Below are 17,092 nucleotides of genomic sequence, written 5' to 3' on the forward strand. Positions count from 1 at the left end.
AAGGAGGGAAAGGAAGACTACATCAAAGCACCAAAGGTTTTTAGTTGTAGTTCTAGAGATCCAGACCTTCACAAGAGTAAGAAAGGAGAAGTTTAGTTGATGAGCTCTGACAGACTCTGATAGAGAGCAACCCTATGCTGTAAGAAGTCACAAATTCTTATAATCCCAAATGCCTTATGTATATACCACTCACCACACTGTAAACTGCAGTATTGGTAAGTAAAGAAGAAGTGAGGGTAAGGGATAGGAATATAAAACAGTACATCTTTATATTTTGAGACCATGACTTTTTTCTAAAGATTTCTTGATTATTTTTAAAGGCATGAGAAATATGCAAGAACTATATTTGTTAGGGCTTGGATCTCTTTCCTGGTTTAAGATCTCAATTCAAGATTTGTTGCAGGCCCTTTGGTTTATCATTCTGGTTATAAAATAGAACATTTTTTAATGCTTAACTATTTAATAAATCAAGCCCATTTAAAAAGAGAGTGCACAAAATCTCATTCTGGACTCTGGTGGAGTCCTTCACCCACATAGCGGATGCTATCTTTCTTGGGTGCAGCACTCTCCTCTTTATGGCATCAGCCTGGGGAAATGCAGTAGCCCCACCCATTAGACTCCCAGTGGTCCCATCCTTTGGAGCTTGCACCCTGCTGAAGATACAACTGCCCATGCCAGAGTGTAGTTGTCCAGGCAGACTTAGGGGGTATTAGTGACTGAGTTGTATGGCTTTGGAGCCAGTGCCATGCCCCCCACTTTCCTGTGAACCTGAGCTTGGTGGCCTCCCTAGCATGGGAGATCTGCTAGATCCCCCTTCCGGGCTCCTGGTGGCCCCACCCTCCTGACTCCCACTGGGGCCCTACCCTGCTAAGCTCAGGCTCCAGGCAAAATGTGCAATAGGCTGAGTTGTGTGGTTCGAAGACATGGACCATTTTCTTTCTCCCACACCAGAGTGGTGCAGAGCCTTCCCTTAGTTTGTTTGGGACTGACAAACTCTGCTGGCCTCACCCTGACAACTCCCTGTGACCCCATCCCGCCACATAGGTTTGTGGGCATCCATCAGGGGGACAGCTAGACTTGTTATACCCTAGGACTTTGGCTGAGTGGCCTCATAACCAGGACTGGCACCATGCTCAAACATGTATCAATCTGGTAAGCACCACTCACGCCTACCTGGTGATTCACTGAGAACCTCCTTATGTAACTTGAGTACCACCAGAGGCGGATCTAGGGGACCTTGGGCCTTTTGTTGACCAGTCCCTGGGCTTGGTGCTGGTGGAAGCCAGCCTTGGTGTGAAGTTTGGTCATTTTCATGTACACCAAGGCCCAGCAGAGGCAACCACAAACTGGCTTTGTAACTTCAAACAGGATGCCCAGCAGAGGCAACCACAAACTGGCTTTGTAACTTCAAACAGGATGCCCAGGGCCACTCACAGGCAACGTCTGGCATTGACCTACACCAGCTCCCTACCAAGAGGCCCAGGAACAGATATATACGCAGACGACATCTGAACAGGCTCTGGTTGGCCCCACAAGTGACATGTCTAAAGGGAGATCTCAGGAGGCATCAGACCACACTGAGGCAAAATCTGCTTTGTGTGATCAACACCTACACAGCAGCTCATACACTGTGGTTGGAGTCAATCCTCAAAATCAACCAGCCTGAGGGTCCTTCCCACACATGAACAGACCAACAGCAATCAAGATGCAATTACAACAGAAGGCTCACATACCCTGCACAAGGGACATTCCTGGAGCACCCAGCTCATGTGATCAAGGCAAGTGCGCCATTGGTCCTACAGGACACCTACTACTTAAAGCCACCCTACAGAGACATAGCAGATTGACTTAATACATAGGGACAACACAAAGAGGCAACAAAAATGGGGAGACAAAGAAACATGCCCCAAATGAAAGAGCTGGAGAAATCTCCACACAAAAAAACTATATGATTTGGAGGCAAGCAATTTACCAGATATGGAGTTCGAAAAAAATGGTTATAGGTATGCTCAAAGAATTTAGTGGGAACTTAACAGCATGAAAAAGAACATAGAAACCACAAAAAAGAACCAGTTAGAAATGAAGAATACAATATCTGAAATGAAGAATACACTAGAAGAAATAAATAGTAGGTTACATGAAGCAGAAGACCAAATCAGCAATTTGGAAGACAAGGAGAAACAAACACCCAATCAGAGCAACAATAAAGGGAAAAGAATTTTTAGAAATGAGGATAGTTTAAGGGACCTTTGGTACAACATGAAGCGTAACATTTGCATCATAGAGATACCAGAAGAAGAAGAAAGAGAACAAGGGATCAAAAACCTATTTGAAGAAATAATGGCTGAAAAATTCTCTAAACTGGTGAAGGAAAAAGACACAAGTCCGGGAGGTGCAGGGAGTCCCAAACAAGATAGACCCAAAGAGGCCCACCCCAAGACACATAATAATTAAAATAGCAAAAATTAAAGACAAAGAATCTGAAAACCAGCATGGAAGGACCTGATGTAAGTGAAATAAGCCAGCCAGAAAATAGACAGTACTATATGATTTCACTTATATGTAGAATCTAATGAATCAAAGAAACTAACAAAATAGTAACAGACTCATAGATAACAGACAATAGGCTGACAGATGGCAGAGGGGAGGGGTTTGGGGCTGGGTGAAAAAGGTGAAAGGATTAAGCAAAAATCTTATGTGTGGAATCTAATGAACAAATACTAGTGAACAAAATAGAAATAGAGTCATGGATGCATGGAACAGACTGAGAGCTGTCAGGGGAGAAGAGTTGGAGGACTGGATGAAAGACGGTGAAGAGATAAAGCAAAAAAACATATATACAACACATAGAAAAAAATTTCTATTTTAAATAGAAAAAATTCTATTTAAATCTGAAATGGCACTGTGTCTTGAGTTCATCACACATCAGACCATAGTGTGATGATAGCCAGAGGGGAAGAGGGTGGGAGTAGGTGGAGGTGGGCAAAGTAGGGATAAATTGGGACAGAAAGAGATTGCTTTGGGCGATGGGTACAGGATACAGTGTGCAGATGAGGTTTTGTGGAATTGTACATTTGAAACCTGTATGGTTTATTTTATTTTATTTTTTTAAACCTGCATGGTTTTGTGAACCAGTGTCACCCCAATAAATTCAATTTAAAAACAATAAATAAAAAGAGAGTGCACAGTCAGGAATGCAAGCATGTGCACGTGCAGGTATCATTAAGCTGATCCATGAAGGAAACAAAGTAAAACAGATGTCATTCAATTTCATTTTGAAGCCTCCTGATATTTGATTACATACTGTTTTTCCATTCTGAGAGTGTTTTTATTTTATTTTGGTTTTGTTTCCCAAATATAGCTGTGACTAATACCACCGTAGAAGGTGAGATTGAAACAAATGAAGTTCAAGGATTTTTCTTTGGAAAACTAAAGTAAGTCTGAAATGAAGTAAAATTATATTAATATACTCTTACATGTGCTTTTTATGGGAATTAATTCAATATGCTCTGTTAGCTTATGTTTCACATTTTAAAAATACACATATAATTGTTTTTATTTATTATAAAAGTAATACACAGTTAATACAAAAAAAGCACAAAATTGAAAAGTAATCACTAATTCAAGAGTGTAAGTATGATTAGACAATAGGAATTGAAAATGATCAAAGTTATCTCTGGCAAAAAATCTAAATCAAAATTTATAGAATATTTTATAGATATAATAGGTTACAAAAATTATGGTTAATATTTAGCATGAGCCCTAGCTGGTTTGGCTCAGTGGGTAGAGCATCGGCCTGTGGACCAAAGGGTCCCGGGTTCGATTCTAGTCAAGGTCACGTACCGTGGTTGCAAGCTCCTCCCCAGCCCAGGCCTTGGTCAGGACTCGTGCAGGAGGCAACCTATCGATGTGTTTCTCTCAGATCGATATTTCTCTGTGTCTTTTCCTCTCCCTGCCACTCTCTCTAAAAACCAATGGAACAATATCCTCGGGTGAGGACACACACATACACATTTAGCATGAAAAAAATCATAATTTTTACTCCTCAAAAGAAGAGAAAATTTATTTCCCTAAATTTCTGTGCTGCAGATTCCCATATTAAAAAGCGTTTAGCCGAGACCGGTTTGGCTCAGTGGATAGAGCGTCGGCCTGTGGACTGAGAGGTCCCGGGTTCGATTCCGGTCTAGGGCATGTACTTGGGTTGCGTGCACATCCCCAGTAGGAGATGTGCAGGAGGCAGCTGATCGATGTTTCTCTCTCATCGATGTTTCTAACTCTCTATCTCTCTCCCTTCTTCTCTGTGAAAAATCAATAAAATATATATATATATAAAAAAAAAAGCTTTTAATGTCTCATCTTAATTTCATATCCATGTATAAGTAAACTTTGAACAATTAAAATTGTGCCCCCCTTTTTTTCCTGCATTACTGATTGAAGACAAGGAATAGGATGGTGAGTACTCTCTGAATATTCATGAATGGGGATCATTGTAGCTTTATATTTTCTCTTATTTCCAAGAAGGGAAAGTTTATGATTCCAATATAAAGGCAAAATTAATGAAAACAAAAAGTGATTTTATTAATATCTTTAGTTCATGTTTAGTATTACATAAAGGACACTTAGGACACTTATCTACTCTGGTGAGTAGATAACTATATAGAGTGAGGGGAACATTTTTGGAGACTATGCTAATTTATACAGATGACTGAGTTACAACTCTAAACTGTATTGGCCAAGTGGTATACTAGTGGCCTTAAAAAGTTAATGCATCTTGCAAAATGGATTTATTCTAATTAAGGTATTTATTTAGTAGATAACAAAACATTTTTATTTCATTTTCAGCTGTGTCTCAACATCTCAGAATCCATAGTTCTGTTCTTTTCTAAACGTAACTTTTTATGGGAATAAATTGTGCATCCTCCAAAAAGCCTTTGGAATCCTGGGATATTAGTTTTTTAAGAGGATATACTCAAAGTTAGTTCTTATACCATTACTCAACTGATTTAGGGAAAAGTAATTTTTTTCTTTAAGGTATTATATGAATAATGTATTTTGACCTGAGTTACATAAATAAATTTAGCATTGAAAATTATTGATTATGATTAAATATGAAGAACAATATATCTCTTACAAACTTAATATTACTCCATTACTTAAAATTTTGAGAAATGAGGGGTTAATGTAATTTGTGGTGATTTTTTCTGAAATTTTGTTGCTTTTTCATTATGAGACCAGTTATAGTCAATCTTGATTCATTTTCAATATGTGGTCCTACATTTTAATCAAATTGCAAGATATTGACACTGTAGTATATTTATTTGTTGTTATCTGTAAGATTACTGCATTTCTGAATATATGTTCTGTGTATTTATTCTCATTTCACTTTTTAATATCTTCATTTCTCTTTTCTCCTGAAATTATTTTATAAGTTGTGATGGTCGCTAAAATATTTTTTTAAAGGAATTCTATTTAAATCTGAAATGGCACTGTGTCTTGATTTCATGAGATATAGAAGATTATACTTTAGATTGTATGTATAGTAAAATGTCATTCTACTACATTATTATTTGGCATTCTCTAAAAATACCTAGATGTATTTAATATTAGGCAAAATTATCTTATGTTTTTTATACATTTTATACATGGAACTTTTCAGAAATAGTGTAAGCTCTAAGATTGTATAGGGAGCATTTATGTTTTTCCTTATAAAATATTTTTTATTTTAAACTGTAAAAGCAATACTTTTAATTTATAAAATGTTAAAATAAAAAGTATATAACATAAAAACTAATAATTCAGCCCTCACCCTTGGGACCCTTATAGGTAATGTTAGCATGTTAACAATTGAGAGAGGTTTTGTTTTGTTTATATATTGAAAAAAAAAATAGACATATATCTCCCTCATTTATTTTTAAGTTCTGTGGATATAGTTGCATCATGACTTATTCTTTTAATGATGAACAATTAGTTTATAACTAATTTGGAAGAGTTAATTTCGAAAGCATACTGCTTAAATAGTGATTTATAGTAGGTGGTGATAATTAACATTACTTACTACTTTAATGCAGAGAAAGATATTCAGATCTCAGAGATAATCTGACAGCATTCCAGAAATACCTGATTGAGAGTAGCAAAGAAATGATGCCTTTGAAAGTCTGGGAACTACAAGGTATAGTATTTTACTTTAACATAGCAGTTTGGTAAATGATCTCTGTTTTATTTAAGAAGCTTTTATATAACATGATATAAATTATTTTATAGAAAGTAATAATTACTGTGATGTAAATATAAATTATTACATTACTTCTTATGGAAATAAATATTTAATAAAAATGTTATCCATCAACCAAATTATATTTTTTATGTCTGTAAGACTTAAAATTATATGAAGTGTAGTTATTTGGTATTATCTAATCATTTTTAAAGTGTACACTGATTTATCTATATTAAATCACATTTCATGGAATCTATAACATTGATTAAAAATCCTAACTAGTAGGTCAGGAGAAATCACATCTAACCTTTAGTTTTCTTCTATTTAAAATTTGGATCTTAATAGACTGACTATTGCATGTTTCACTATTCGCTTAGAACAGCTTCTGTGCTGACATCCCATAAGCAGATATTTTATGGCCAAAATTTAGTTTGGATTGAACAATAACTCCTTTCAGCTTGTACTTTTTTATTACTTGTAATTTTTAGTAGGTCATGGGGTCATGTTTTTTTGTGTGATCCATAACTTTCATCACATCTGTCATCAACTTTTAAAACTTTCTAACAGCTTATTGAGATACAACTGACATGCTATGCAGGTTATCTATTTAAAGTATATCATTCAATGGGTTTTAGTATATTTTCAGAATTTTTAACTGTCACCACAGTTAATTTAGAGTATTTTCATCACTCCAAAGAGAAAGTACAGTAGGTCCTCGGGTTACGTCAGAGATCCGTTCCTACGGCAAGATGTAACGCGATTTTAGCCGTAAGTCAGAACCCACCTACATAAGGACTTACGTCACTCACATGGAGCACATACAGAGCAGTAATAAAGTGAAACAGTAAAAATAAATTTAAAGATAATAATTCCTGACTTTTACTTGTGGTAAATAAATAATAAAAAACATAAATCACATATGTACATACGTCGAAATGACGGAACTTTATTTTTTTTTAATAAATAAATGGGAGATGGCGACATAACCACGAAACAACGTACGTTGAGACTGAAGTAACCCGAGGACTGCCTGTAGTGTACATGTTAACAGTCTCCCTCATTTCTCCCAATTCCTCCAGCTGTAGGCAAGCCCCAGTCTACTTTCTTTTCCTTCAAAATGTACTCCAAGGGACCCATAATTTAGAAATTATAGCTGACAGAGTGCTTTTGAAGGCTTGTAAACAGAGAATATGCATAGTCAGCTTACTTTTAATTAACCTTCGTAGTGTCTGTGTAAGGGATTTGAATGGACTAAGAACAAAAAACCTAATTAATACATCACTGAAGTAGTGTAATGAGGGGTTGAACTATGTCTATGGTAGAGGCATAGAAAGGAGAGCTGGATTTGGCAAATATTTAGGAGATAAAGGAGTTAAAAAATGGCATTAATATATCCAGCTGAGAATATAAAGCATGGGAGCAGGTTTGTGTGTTGAATATAGGGCCCAGAAATAATGAGACTGGCATTACAATGATTGACTTAAAGGGGATTGTGACATATCCAGATGACAAGGGCTAGCTGTGGGGTGAATATAAAGTCCTTAAGCTAAAAGGAGAGGATTTTAAAAGTTGAAAATCATAGCATCAAGTTGTTTGAAAGGAGGGGGTGCTAACTGAAAGTGGGGAGTGACCAAATCAATGCACAAGGAAGGGGGCTATGGTGCTCGTCTCCGTGTGGACAGTGGGTCCCATGAGGAGGACATGGCGGGAGGATGAGAAATGGAAGAGTTCATTATAGAAGCTAAGAAAACACATGTTCAAGAAAGAAAGAGTGATCAGTACCTTTTCTTTTTCTTTCTTTTTTTTTTTATTGATTTAACACAAATCATTGAGTGTCTGCTAGGTTTCAGCCATGTCCCTACATCCATGGTTTCATAATTTTGAGCTGAGACCTACATAGTAGTGAATATATTTTACATTGATACTCATACAAAAGTGTATAATGTCTGAATACATAAGTATGCTCAAAACCAAAAAAAAAATCTTTAGCATATAGTATGTATGTTTACTACATTTTATCTACTCCAACAAAACTTCCTTTTATTCTACCATATTTCATTAGAAAAAAAATTCACATTACTCATTAACCTGACTTCACTGTTAATTCATGGGTTCCAGCTGACATTTTGAAAAATACTAAATTCTGAAGATAAAATGAAGAATTAAAACAGATAACCATGTTTTCTTCAAAGGATCTTAGATAAACAGAAATAATTTCAAAAACCAATATAGAAAGTACCATTTTAAGTGCTGCCGAATCAAGATACATAGATTATGAAGGGTATATGCCAAGAAGATCTGAATTCGTGTGGTGAGGCTAGGGAAAGGGGAACCGAAAGGGGAGGCTTTCTCCAGAGTGATGATTGAATTGAAATTTGAGGAGGGTTTGGAATAAATTTGAGGGTGGGTTATTTAGAGAAAATACAAAAGATCTTTGTGAGAGGTTGGATGTGAAATGGGATGGAGAAGGAAATATCAAGAACAACAGCTATATTCATGGTTTGCCCAACTGGAGGGACAATTTTGTGGTGGTATTTGCTGAAAATAGAAGACTAAAGAATACCAGGTTTGGGCAAAGATGAAGCGGGACTATCAGAATTTCAACATGCTGCTGTTGAAATTTCCAAGTGGTAAAACCAATAAGGTATTTAAAATAGGGGTCTGGATTTTAGAGTCAAAAGTGTAGGTGTTAAATAGCAATTTATGAATCATCTGGGTATGGAGCAATTTAGACAAAAGCAAAAATGTTAATAGAATCTGTTATTTAATTTCTTGTTATTTGCACTCTGATTATATAAGTGAATTTTCAGGGGCTTTCAAATAAATTACATGTAGAAAATTGATCATGTGAAAGGGAATTACACTCATGTTATAAGAAGTTTTAGAAGACTAGTTATGCTATCAACCTGAGTAAAAGATAGTTGTCCATGCTCATAGTATTTAATGATGGTGATTGATGATGATAAAAATATTAGCCAATACTATGTGTTTGGCATAGTAATGGGCTCTTTATATGCATTATCCTAATTTTTTAAAATTCATATACTATAGATATCCCACTCTCCCAGATGAGGAAACTTCAAGAAATGGACACACAAAATAATTAAGCACGTATCAAAAATACCTAAAACAAGCAGGTCTATCTCATTTTAGAGCCTAAATTCTTCCTTTACCACTATATTGTACTGTTTTTTAGTATAACATTGTGTAGCCAAATGCTGTTAGGCAACATCATTGATCATATATTTCCCTCAAAAGAAATACTCTTCTATTAGTTGTTATATCATATCAATCATGTAAGTAATGACTCTTAAGGTTTCTCACTAAAAAAGCATATATTCCTAAATGTATGCACACCAGTTAAAAATTATGTTGCTTATAAATGCCTTTAATAGTAATAGAATAATAAGAGACATAACATAAATGGTCTTATTTATTATTTTACTGTTCATTCACTCATTCATTCATCAGTTTTTGTGGAGTACTTATCTATAAGGTACTTTTTTTGTGTGAAAATATTTAAATTCTACTTTGCTTATGGCATATTGGAGACTGCCTATAGTAAGCCACAAACATTTTTTTCTTCCATAGAACTGTCATTTAAAGTACAATAATGCTAAGTTTAGTATTTTATTTTTATTGTAGTATAAAAGTAGGACAATACTGAAAGAGTATTTCCTGAGTTAAATACATTGGGTCCTTCTAAAAGTTTTCATAATTACTGAGTTAAAAACATTGAGTCCTTCTAAAAGTTCTTTTCAGAATTGGTTCTTTAAACTTTTTTTCCCTTCCTCTTGTTACTCTTTTTTATCAAAGCCTTTTCTTGCCTATTTAACCTAAATATAGAAAAAAATTGCTTTGCATCCACATTTCTTTTCATATATCTTTTTGAAGTTATACTATAATTTGTGGAAAACGAATATTAAGTATTAAATGATAATTACTGATTTATAAGTGTAAAGTTTACCGTAATAGGAAATAAGTGATACCTTTCCATTTAAAAGTTTTGAAAAATGCTAAATATAAGGGTGTCTTCATCCTATCTAATAAAGAGATAATATGCAAATTGATCATCACTCCAACACACAAGATGGCTGCCCCCATGTGGACACAAGATGGCCTGCAGGGGAGGGGGCAGTTGTGGGCGATCAGGCCTGCAAGCGAGGGCAGTTGGGGGGGACAAGGCCTGCAGAGGCAGTGGGGACAGGCCTGCAGGGAGGGCAGGTGGGGGGAACCAGGCCTGCAGGGGAAGGCAGTTGGGGGTGACCTGGTCTACAGGGGAGGGCAGTTGGGGGGGACAAGGCCTGCAGAGGAGGGCAGTTGGGGTGACCAGACCAGCAGGGGAGGGCAGTTAGGGGTGACCAGGCCAGCAGGGGAGGGCAGTTAGGGGCAATCGGCTGGCAGGGGAACAGTTAGGTGTCGATCAGGCTGTCAGGGGAGTGGTTAGGGGGTGATCAGGCAGGCAGAAGCGGTTAGGAGCCAGCGGTCCCAGATTGTGAGAGGGATGTCTGGCTGCCAGTTTAGGCCCAATCCCTGTGGGTCCCAGATGGGAGAGGGTGCAGGCTGGGCTGAGGGACACACACATACACACACACAGTTCACACACACACACACCCATACACACACCTGTGCACGAATTTTGTGCACTGGGCTTCTAATATCTATATAAGAATATATGGTCAGAAGGGTTGAGTAAATTACTTACATTACATGGAAATGTCTATAAAGGTATGGCATTATGCTAGATTTTTTAATGTTCTTTTTCCCTTCTAGATCTTAGTTTTCAAGCAGCTTCTCAAATAATGGCCACTCCAGTTTATGATGCCTTAAAGTTAATGAAAGACATTTCACAGAACTTCCCCATAAAAGCCAGGTATAGTAAAGTTTATTAGTTTGATAATGACCAGAATTCTTTCCATTAAACAAAATTTATGAAAATAGCTGATTTCATTTAACATAATGTCAGTTAATTCTAGTATAAATAGTGTTTATGAAATCAGGACCTTTCTGTATTATGTATGTTGTTGTTTTTTACCGGAGCAGAATATTGGCTTGTACATGCATGTGTGTATGTACTGCAAAATAGAACTCTCGAATTAGAGGCAAATAGAAAGGAAAAAAAATTCATTAGACATACATATACTTAAATATAAGCAGCGAGACATGACAATCCAAGAAAAAGTTTGTTTAAGCAGTAAATAAAAAGGGCATTTTTTTTTCTGTTCACCATGGAGGATGTTGAAAAGTATTATTCTAAATAAATCTATGCCCAAAGTATAGCCAAATCTTCTTGCCATTTCAGATTCCAAATAAGTAGTAAGGTCTTAATTTTATGGAATAGCTTATGGACTACTTTTTGCCAATAGGTAAACAATATAGATAATTCAGGTTTCCAGGTATTGTAAGGATTGACAAAATCACAGGACTTTGATGCATTTGTATTTGGATCTGGAATGACAGAATATAAAATTACAGGCAACCGGTAAAATATAAAGTAAGTTAGCTTATATTGAATGCATACAACATGTGACAAGTGAAACAATAGAGGAATCCTTGGGCTCTCAGCATCCCTTCTAAAGCAGTGGATGCTTGCTAGGCTTCTATCTGTCTTAAACACTCTTTTCTGCATTTATCCACAGTACATTTTACTGAATGTTATCTAGATATTCTTTACCTTGGTAAGATAAATAAAGAGTACATAGTTGACCACAAGATACCAAGAACCTTTTCATGGTACCCTGAAAATACACAGGTTTGTCACTTTATTTACATATTAAGAATGAATATATTGCTATGACTCAATTTTAATTTAAACAGTCAAAAATTTGAGAAGTCAGTATTATGAAACATAAAATATGTATGTGTGTATAAATATTATGTTTAGCCACATTGCTCCTAATTAAGTGTAACTTTTGAAATTACTTGATTAAATACAAATAAAGTTAAAATAATTTTAGTTTTAAGAAGACAGTTGATTCGTTTTTTGACAGTAAGTACCACTATTGCGTGGTTCAGCTGCTACACTCTAGTTTTAATTCATAGTTGGCTGTTAAAAAATATTTACAAACTATGCTAACACTGCTTAATGGCTACATTGTAAGCTTGAGCATAACTCTAAAACACTTGGTGAACAATTGGTAAATGTTTATTGAAATAAAATATTTGCTAAATTAATGAAAAACTTGCATTATCAAATTTATGTAATTTCTCTCAAATGCTACTAACTTTTAGGAGATAATGCACACTTATTGTGGATTGTTTTAAATTAAACCTTTCTGCTTGAGTTGTACCTAAAGCAGAACTTTGTGTTTACTATCTTTTAAATTTTAAATCATTTTCTTCTGTGCATAAAATTGACTGATATATAACTAAGCATTCTTAGGAGTTAAGTCAAATAATAGCCCTACTTAAAAAAATTTTTTTTATAAGCTATTCAGAAGTGAATATGTGAAGTCAGTATTATCAGTATTTTATAAGTTATGTTTTATGGTAAAGATGCCAGATTAATCGAAATTGTGTGCAAACATTCTGAAAATTACCTGTTTGTATTGATACACATGATGACATTGATAATTTCGTGCAAAATTTCTCTGTGTGAAAAAAACAACACAAATAGCGTTTTTAATCAAGTATTTTTGAAAAATAAGTATCTAGAATTAAGCAAGTCTGACAATACCTAATGCATTCAGTTAGTGCACATGAACTTTTGACAGTCTCTGTTCCATCTGAATCACATACCCTTGTCAAATGAAAGCCGTCGTACCACTTGTTAATAGGCTATATAGAAATGTCATGAAGCCTTTAGAGTTGTTTGTTTCTTACACAAAGTATTATATTACCTTGAATTATAGATTAGTCCTAAACATTTAAGGAGGAATGAGTTACAACAGTATTTATTTTCCCAGATCTCTGAGCAGAATTTCTATAAATCAACATATGAAGAAGGAAATACAGAAAAATCAACAGGTTTGAATTCATTTTTTAAAAAATTTACTATAGTCATATCATTATTTCAGACTTTGGATTTTCAGTTTTCATACAAAAAAGAAAATGTTCATTTGTACTTTTGATTATTAAAACAGTTCAAGTTTTTCCATTTTTATACTGTCTACTAATTCTAGCCAGTAGTTCCTGACATATATTTTACTTACCTGCATATTCACCCTATACTTCAAATCTTTTGTCCATGTAGTATGGTTTTCTTAATAGGATAAAGAATATGAGTTCATTATTATTTCTCAAATTAGTTAAAAATTTGAGGAGCAAGTCAAGTTTAGACCACTGGAACATTGCTGTGATCCTATTGTGTGCAGGACATGATTGGTAATTTGGTAAGATTCTTCCAAATAGTTTCTTAAATTACCTTAAGACCCCAACTGATCCTAATTGTGTTAATACTTGCGAAGTGCTTAGAACATTGTCTGATTTTATTACATAAGACTCGTTTGGTTTTAAGTAACATAATACCAGATGCACAGGGCCCCCAAAAGTAGTTTAATCTTCTCAGAAAAAAGAAATCTTAGATATGTGGCCACAGGCAGAGTTTTTTCCTTATCTGGTTGCAAAAATGGCTGCCAGAGCTCCAGACTTCTTACATGAATTCTAAGCAGAGGAGGCATCCTCACTAAGGCCTTCCAGAAGCATATAAGCCAATTTTGACTTTCATCTCATTGGCCAAAATGTTGTAATGTGCCTCTCCCTAGCTGCAAGGGAGGGTAGAAAAGTCAGTTTTTACTTTTCTAGTAATTGAAGCAAGCAGAGGAGGAGTGGGTTAGGGATGGTGCTAGATGAGCCAGCCAGCAGTGCCTGCCACACTGAGACAGTAAGCTCTCAATAAATGTCAGCTGTTCTGATGGTGACAACTACAATGTAAAGAAGTAGATGCTTAGTTCGTTGGGCATGGGTGCTAGGAACCATACACATCATCCCTGGAAGTATGTCACTATTACATCTCATCCATATACAGCAATACTACAATTCCTGTAAAACATAACTGCTGCAAAACATGTAATCAGAGAGTTTACACACAAAAAAGAAATAATACTGGCCTTTGAATATGGAAAAAGATTATCTATCTTCACTCATAATAAGAGAAATACAGGTCAGGGTTATATTGAGATACCAGATTTACAGTATGCAAAGGCTGATAGTGAAGTCTGTTGGTAAGTCTATCTTTTGTGTGTGTAAGACAGCAGGGAAAACAAGATATATATTTGTATGTGTTCGTATTTGCATAAAAGGACACTAGAAAAGGATGAACAAAAAACTTGGGGGAAGGGGGGCGGGAAGTAAAACAGATAGCCCTGTAGGCCATGGATAGGGGCTGGAGAACAGGGTAGAAAGTCCTAAAATGGGCATAAGAATTCTTTGTGTATAGTTTTGGTTTTTGTTTGTTTGTGTTTCTTTGTGTATAGGTTTTTATATAGTTTGACTTGGCACTCATGCAAAGATTATTGAGGAACTATGACTGCTGAGGTTGTGTAAATGAATGTTGGTTTGGTTTTATTCAGGAGAAAACAGCATTAATTCCAAAGTACAGCAAATTTCCCTATGAAGTTAATGATTCTTATTATTTTGCTTAGAGTTCAGCTTTTGGTGATTTTAAAATAAATGTTAATCCAATGTGTGTGTTTTATTTATTGTAAGAGCTGTTATGTCCCATGACATTTTTTATTTGGAAGGAAGGGAAAAAATGGTCAGGTAGTCTGGTAACTTTTTATTTTGCTTTAGCAGTTTGAAACATTGTTTTAATTACATAGTTACATAAAAAAAAACAGCAGATGAGATACTTAAATACAGAACCTAAATAAAGGAGTATACCTATTCCAAAAAGAAGTTCACACCTCTTCTAATTATGTCAACTGATTACTTAGAATGTATGAGAATTTTACATTTCTAGAAAAAATTCCCTTGATTAGAATAATTTCTCCAAAAGTTCCTCTGTAAAACATTCTTTTAGAGAATCTTTTTTTTTCATATCCTGAAAAAAACACAAAAAAAAAAACACCACCTTCCTATATGAAGATTTATATCCGATTTGACCTCACATTTTAAATTTAGAATGCATACAGTTTCTGTGTGGGGTCCTCCAGAATCGTTTATAAACCAATTTACCATTATAAAGCTCAACCATTCATCTGAGATCCAAACAATTGGAAATTTTTAGCTTCAGGTAACAGCCCAGCTCCATTGATTGTTAAAGAGATATGTTATAATACCATTGTTTCCTCTTTTTAAAAAAATGAAGTCATATTTTCCATGGAAATTTACATTTGTTTCTGCTCAAAGGCTAAGAGCATGCTCAACTTCATTCCACATTAAATAAAAAGTCCGTGTATATTTTTTTGGACCTTAAAAATAGTGAGAAATCTAGCCTCAAGTCCATATGAAGGTAAACCAGAAGCAATGAATTCTTATGGAAGACTTGTTCTTCCTTGCAACCAAGGTGAGGAAAACAAGTTTCTGTGCTGTTTCTGCAGGGCATTTTGTTTTCTAGGTCACCTTTTCACTGTGAGTAGCACTTCTTTGTGTGCACAAGGTTGTCTCTAACCCTACAGTCTGCGCTCAGTGAGCCCAAGGGTTTGCTTTCTGTCCTTTTGAGACTAGACTTTAGAAACCCAAGCTTTAGGGACCCAAAACTGTTCACATTCTTGAACTTGTGTTTCTACTACTTTTCTGCCCATACGTGAAATCTTTACTTTAAAAGCTGAACCATTCATTTAGAGGACACTATTAATATTTTAATGTAGCATTTTTTATATTTCCTTTTAGAAGGAGGATTTCGGGATCTCTGGTTCATCATATTGCTGGAAACTGAATTCTTACCCCTTGATTTGAGAAAGGCTTCCTAAAGTCATTCACTCAGGGTAATTTGACAGGATTTAGGCTACCTCTCTGAAGGGAAGGAGAAAGGATTTGTCTGTACTAGTCTCCCAGAGACTGACAATATTTCAGCAATTAAGTTCAGTTTATTACCCTTTTTGAGCATCTTCTTTGTTCAAGGCACTGTGCTTGGCTTAAATATTCCTGAGGGAATTAGCAATGTTGGGTAGATTGTGTGCTTTGGTGTACTGTCCACTTATAATTGAGTTGCCTAAACCAAATGAAGTCCTTGGAGAGCTTAAGACAGAGCTAAAACTAATCAATATTTTACCTATGAACCTTCGCATGTTAGGGTTTAATCCCTTGGCAGTATTCTGCATAAATCCAGTGGAAATATTTTCTCTCCTGTTACAAATCTAGCTCCTCTCTTCTCTCTGTGTAACTCACCTGTCATGGTGAGTGATAAACTTACAGAATAACTTACCTCTGTCAAGCCTTCTCTGAATCTCTTCAAGTTAATTTCATTATCTGTCTTTCTAGAATAATGAATACAAATCTCTATTAGGTCACTTATCATGCAGTCTCTTTAAAATGCACTGTTTTACAATTGTTTTTTCTCCTAGACCAATTTACCTACACTGACAATAGTAATAAAGGCTTTATTTGTGAGGACTGTACATGTGACTGGACACAGGTATAGATTACCTCTAAACCTTATAACAAACCAGTGAGACAGATGTAAATACTCAATTTTACAGATGAGACTTACGGAAACTAAGTACCTTTGCACAAATTTTACCACTAGTAAGTAGCAAGACTAAGATTTAAAGTAGATCTGACTACCTCACCTTGATCTTAATAACTAGTCTGTACTGGCAAGGACAATACCTTTTTTACTTTTATTATTACCTTAGTGCCTGCAGTAGGCCCCTGAGAAATATTTATTGAATGAAAAGAAAAGACAGTGAACATTAAAACACTGCTTTAGTGGAAACCTTTATGAATTTAGAGTGATCTCCAAATATTTACACATACACCTACGTTTTGAGTCCTGGT

The 17,092-nt window shown here is 35.3% G+C and overlaps 1 protein-coding gene across 1 annotated transcript in view; it reads left to right on the plus strand.

Annotated features, from left to right (window-relative positions):
• UGGT2 (UDP-glucose glycoprotein glucosyltransferase 2) overlaps window positions 1-17,092 on the plus strand; it is a 200,588-nt gene that overhangs the window by 44,671 nt on the left and 138,825 nt on the right. Inside the window, exons 7-10 of the mRNA XM_036299573.1 lie at window positions 3,362-3,434; window positions 6,069-6,169; window positions 10,988-11,087; window positions 13,120-13,180. Of these exons, the coding sequence (XP_036155466.1) occupies window positions 3,362-3,434; window positions 6,069-6,169; window positions 10,988-11,087; window positions 13,120-13,180 (335 nt within the window). The remainder of the gene's footprint in view (window positions 1-3,361; window positions 3,435-6,068; window positions 6,170-10,987; window positions 11,088-13,119; window positions 13,181-17,092) is intronic.

This window comes from Myotis myotis, unplaced genomic scaffold (assembly GCF_014108235.1).
Source record: "Myotis myotis isolate mMyoMyo1 unplaced genomic scaffold, mMyoMyo1.p scaffold_m19_p_3, whole genome shotgun sequence".
Lineage (NCBI taxonomy): Eukaryota > Metazoa > Chordata > Mammalia > Chiroptera > Vespertilionidae > Myotis > Myotis myotis.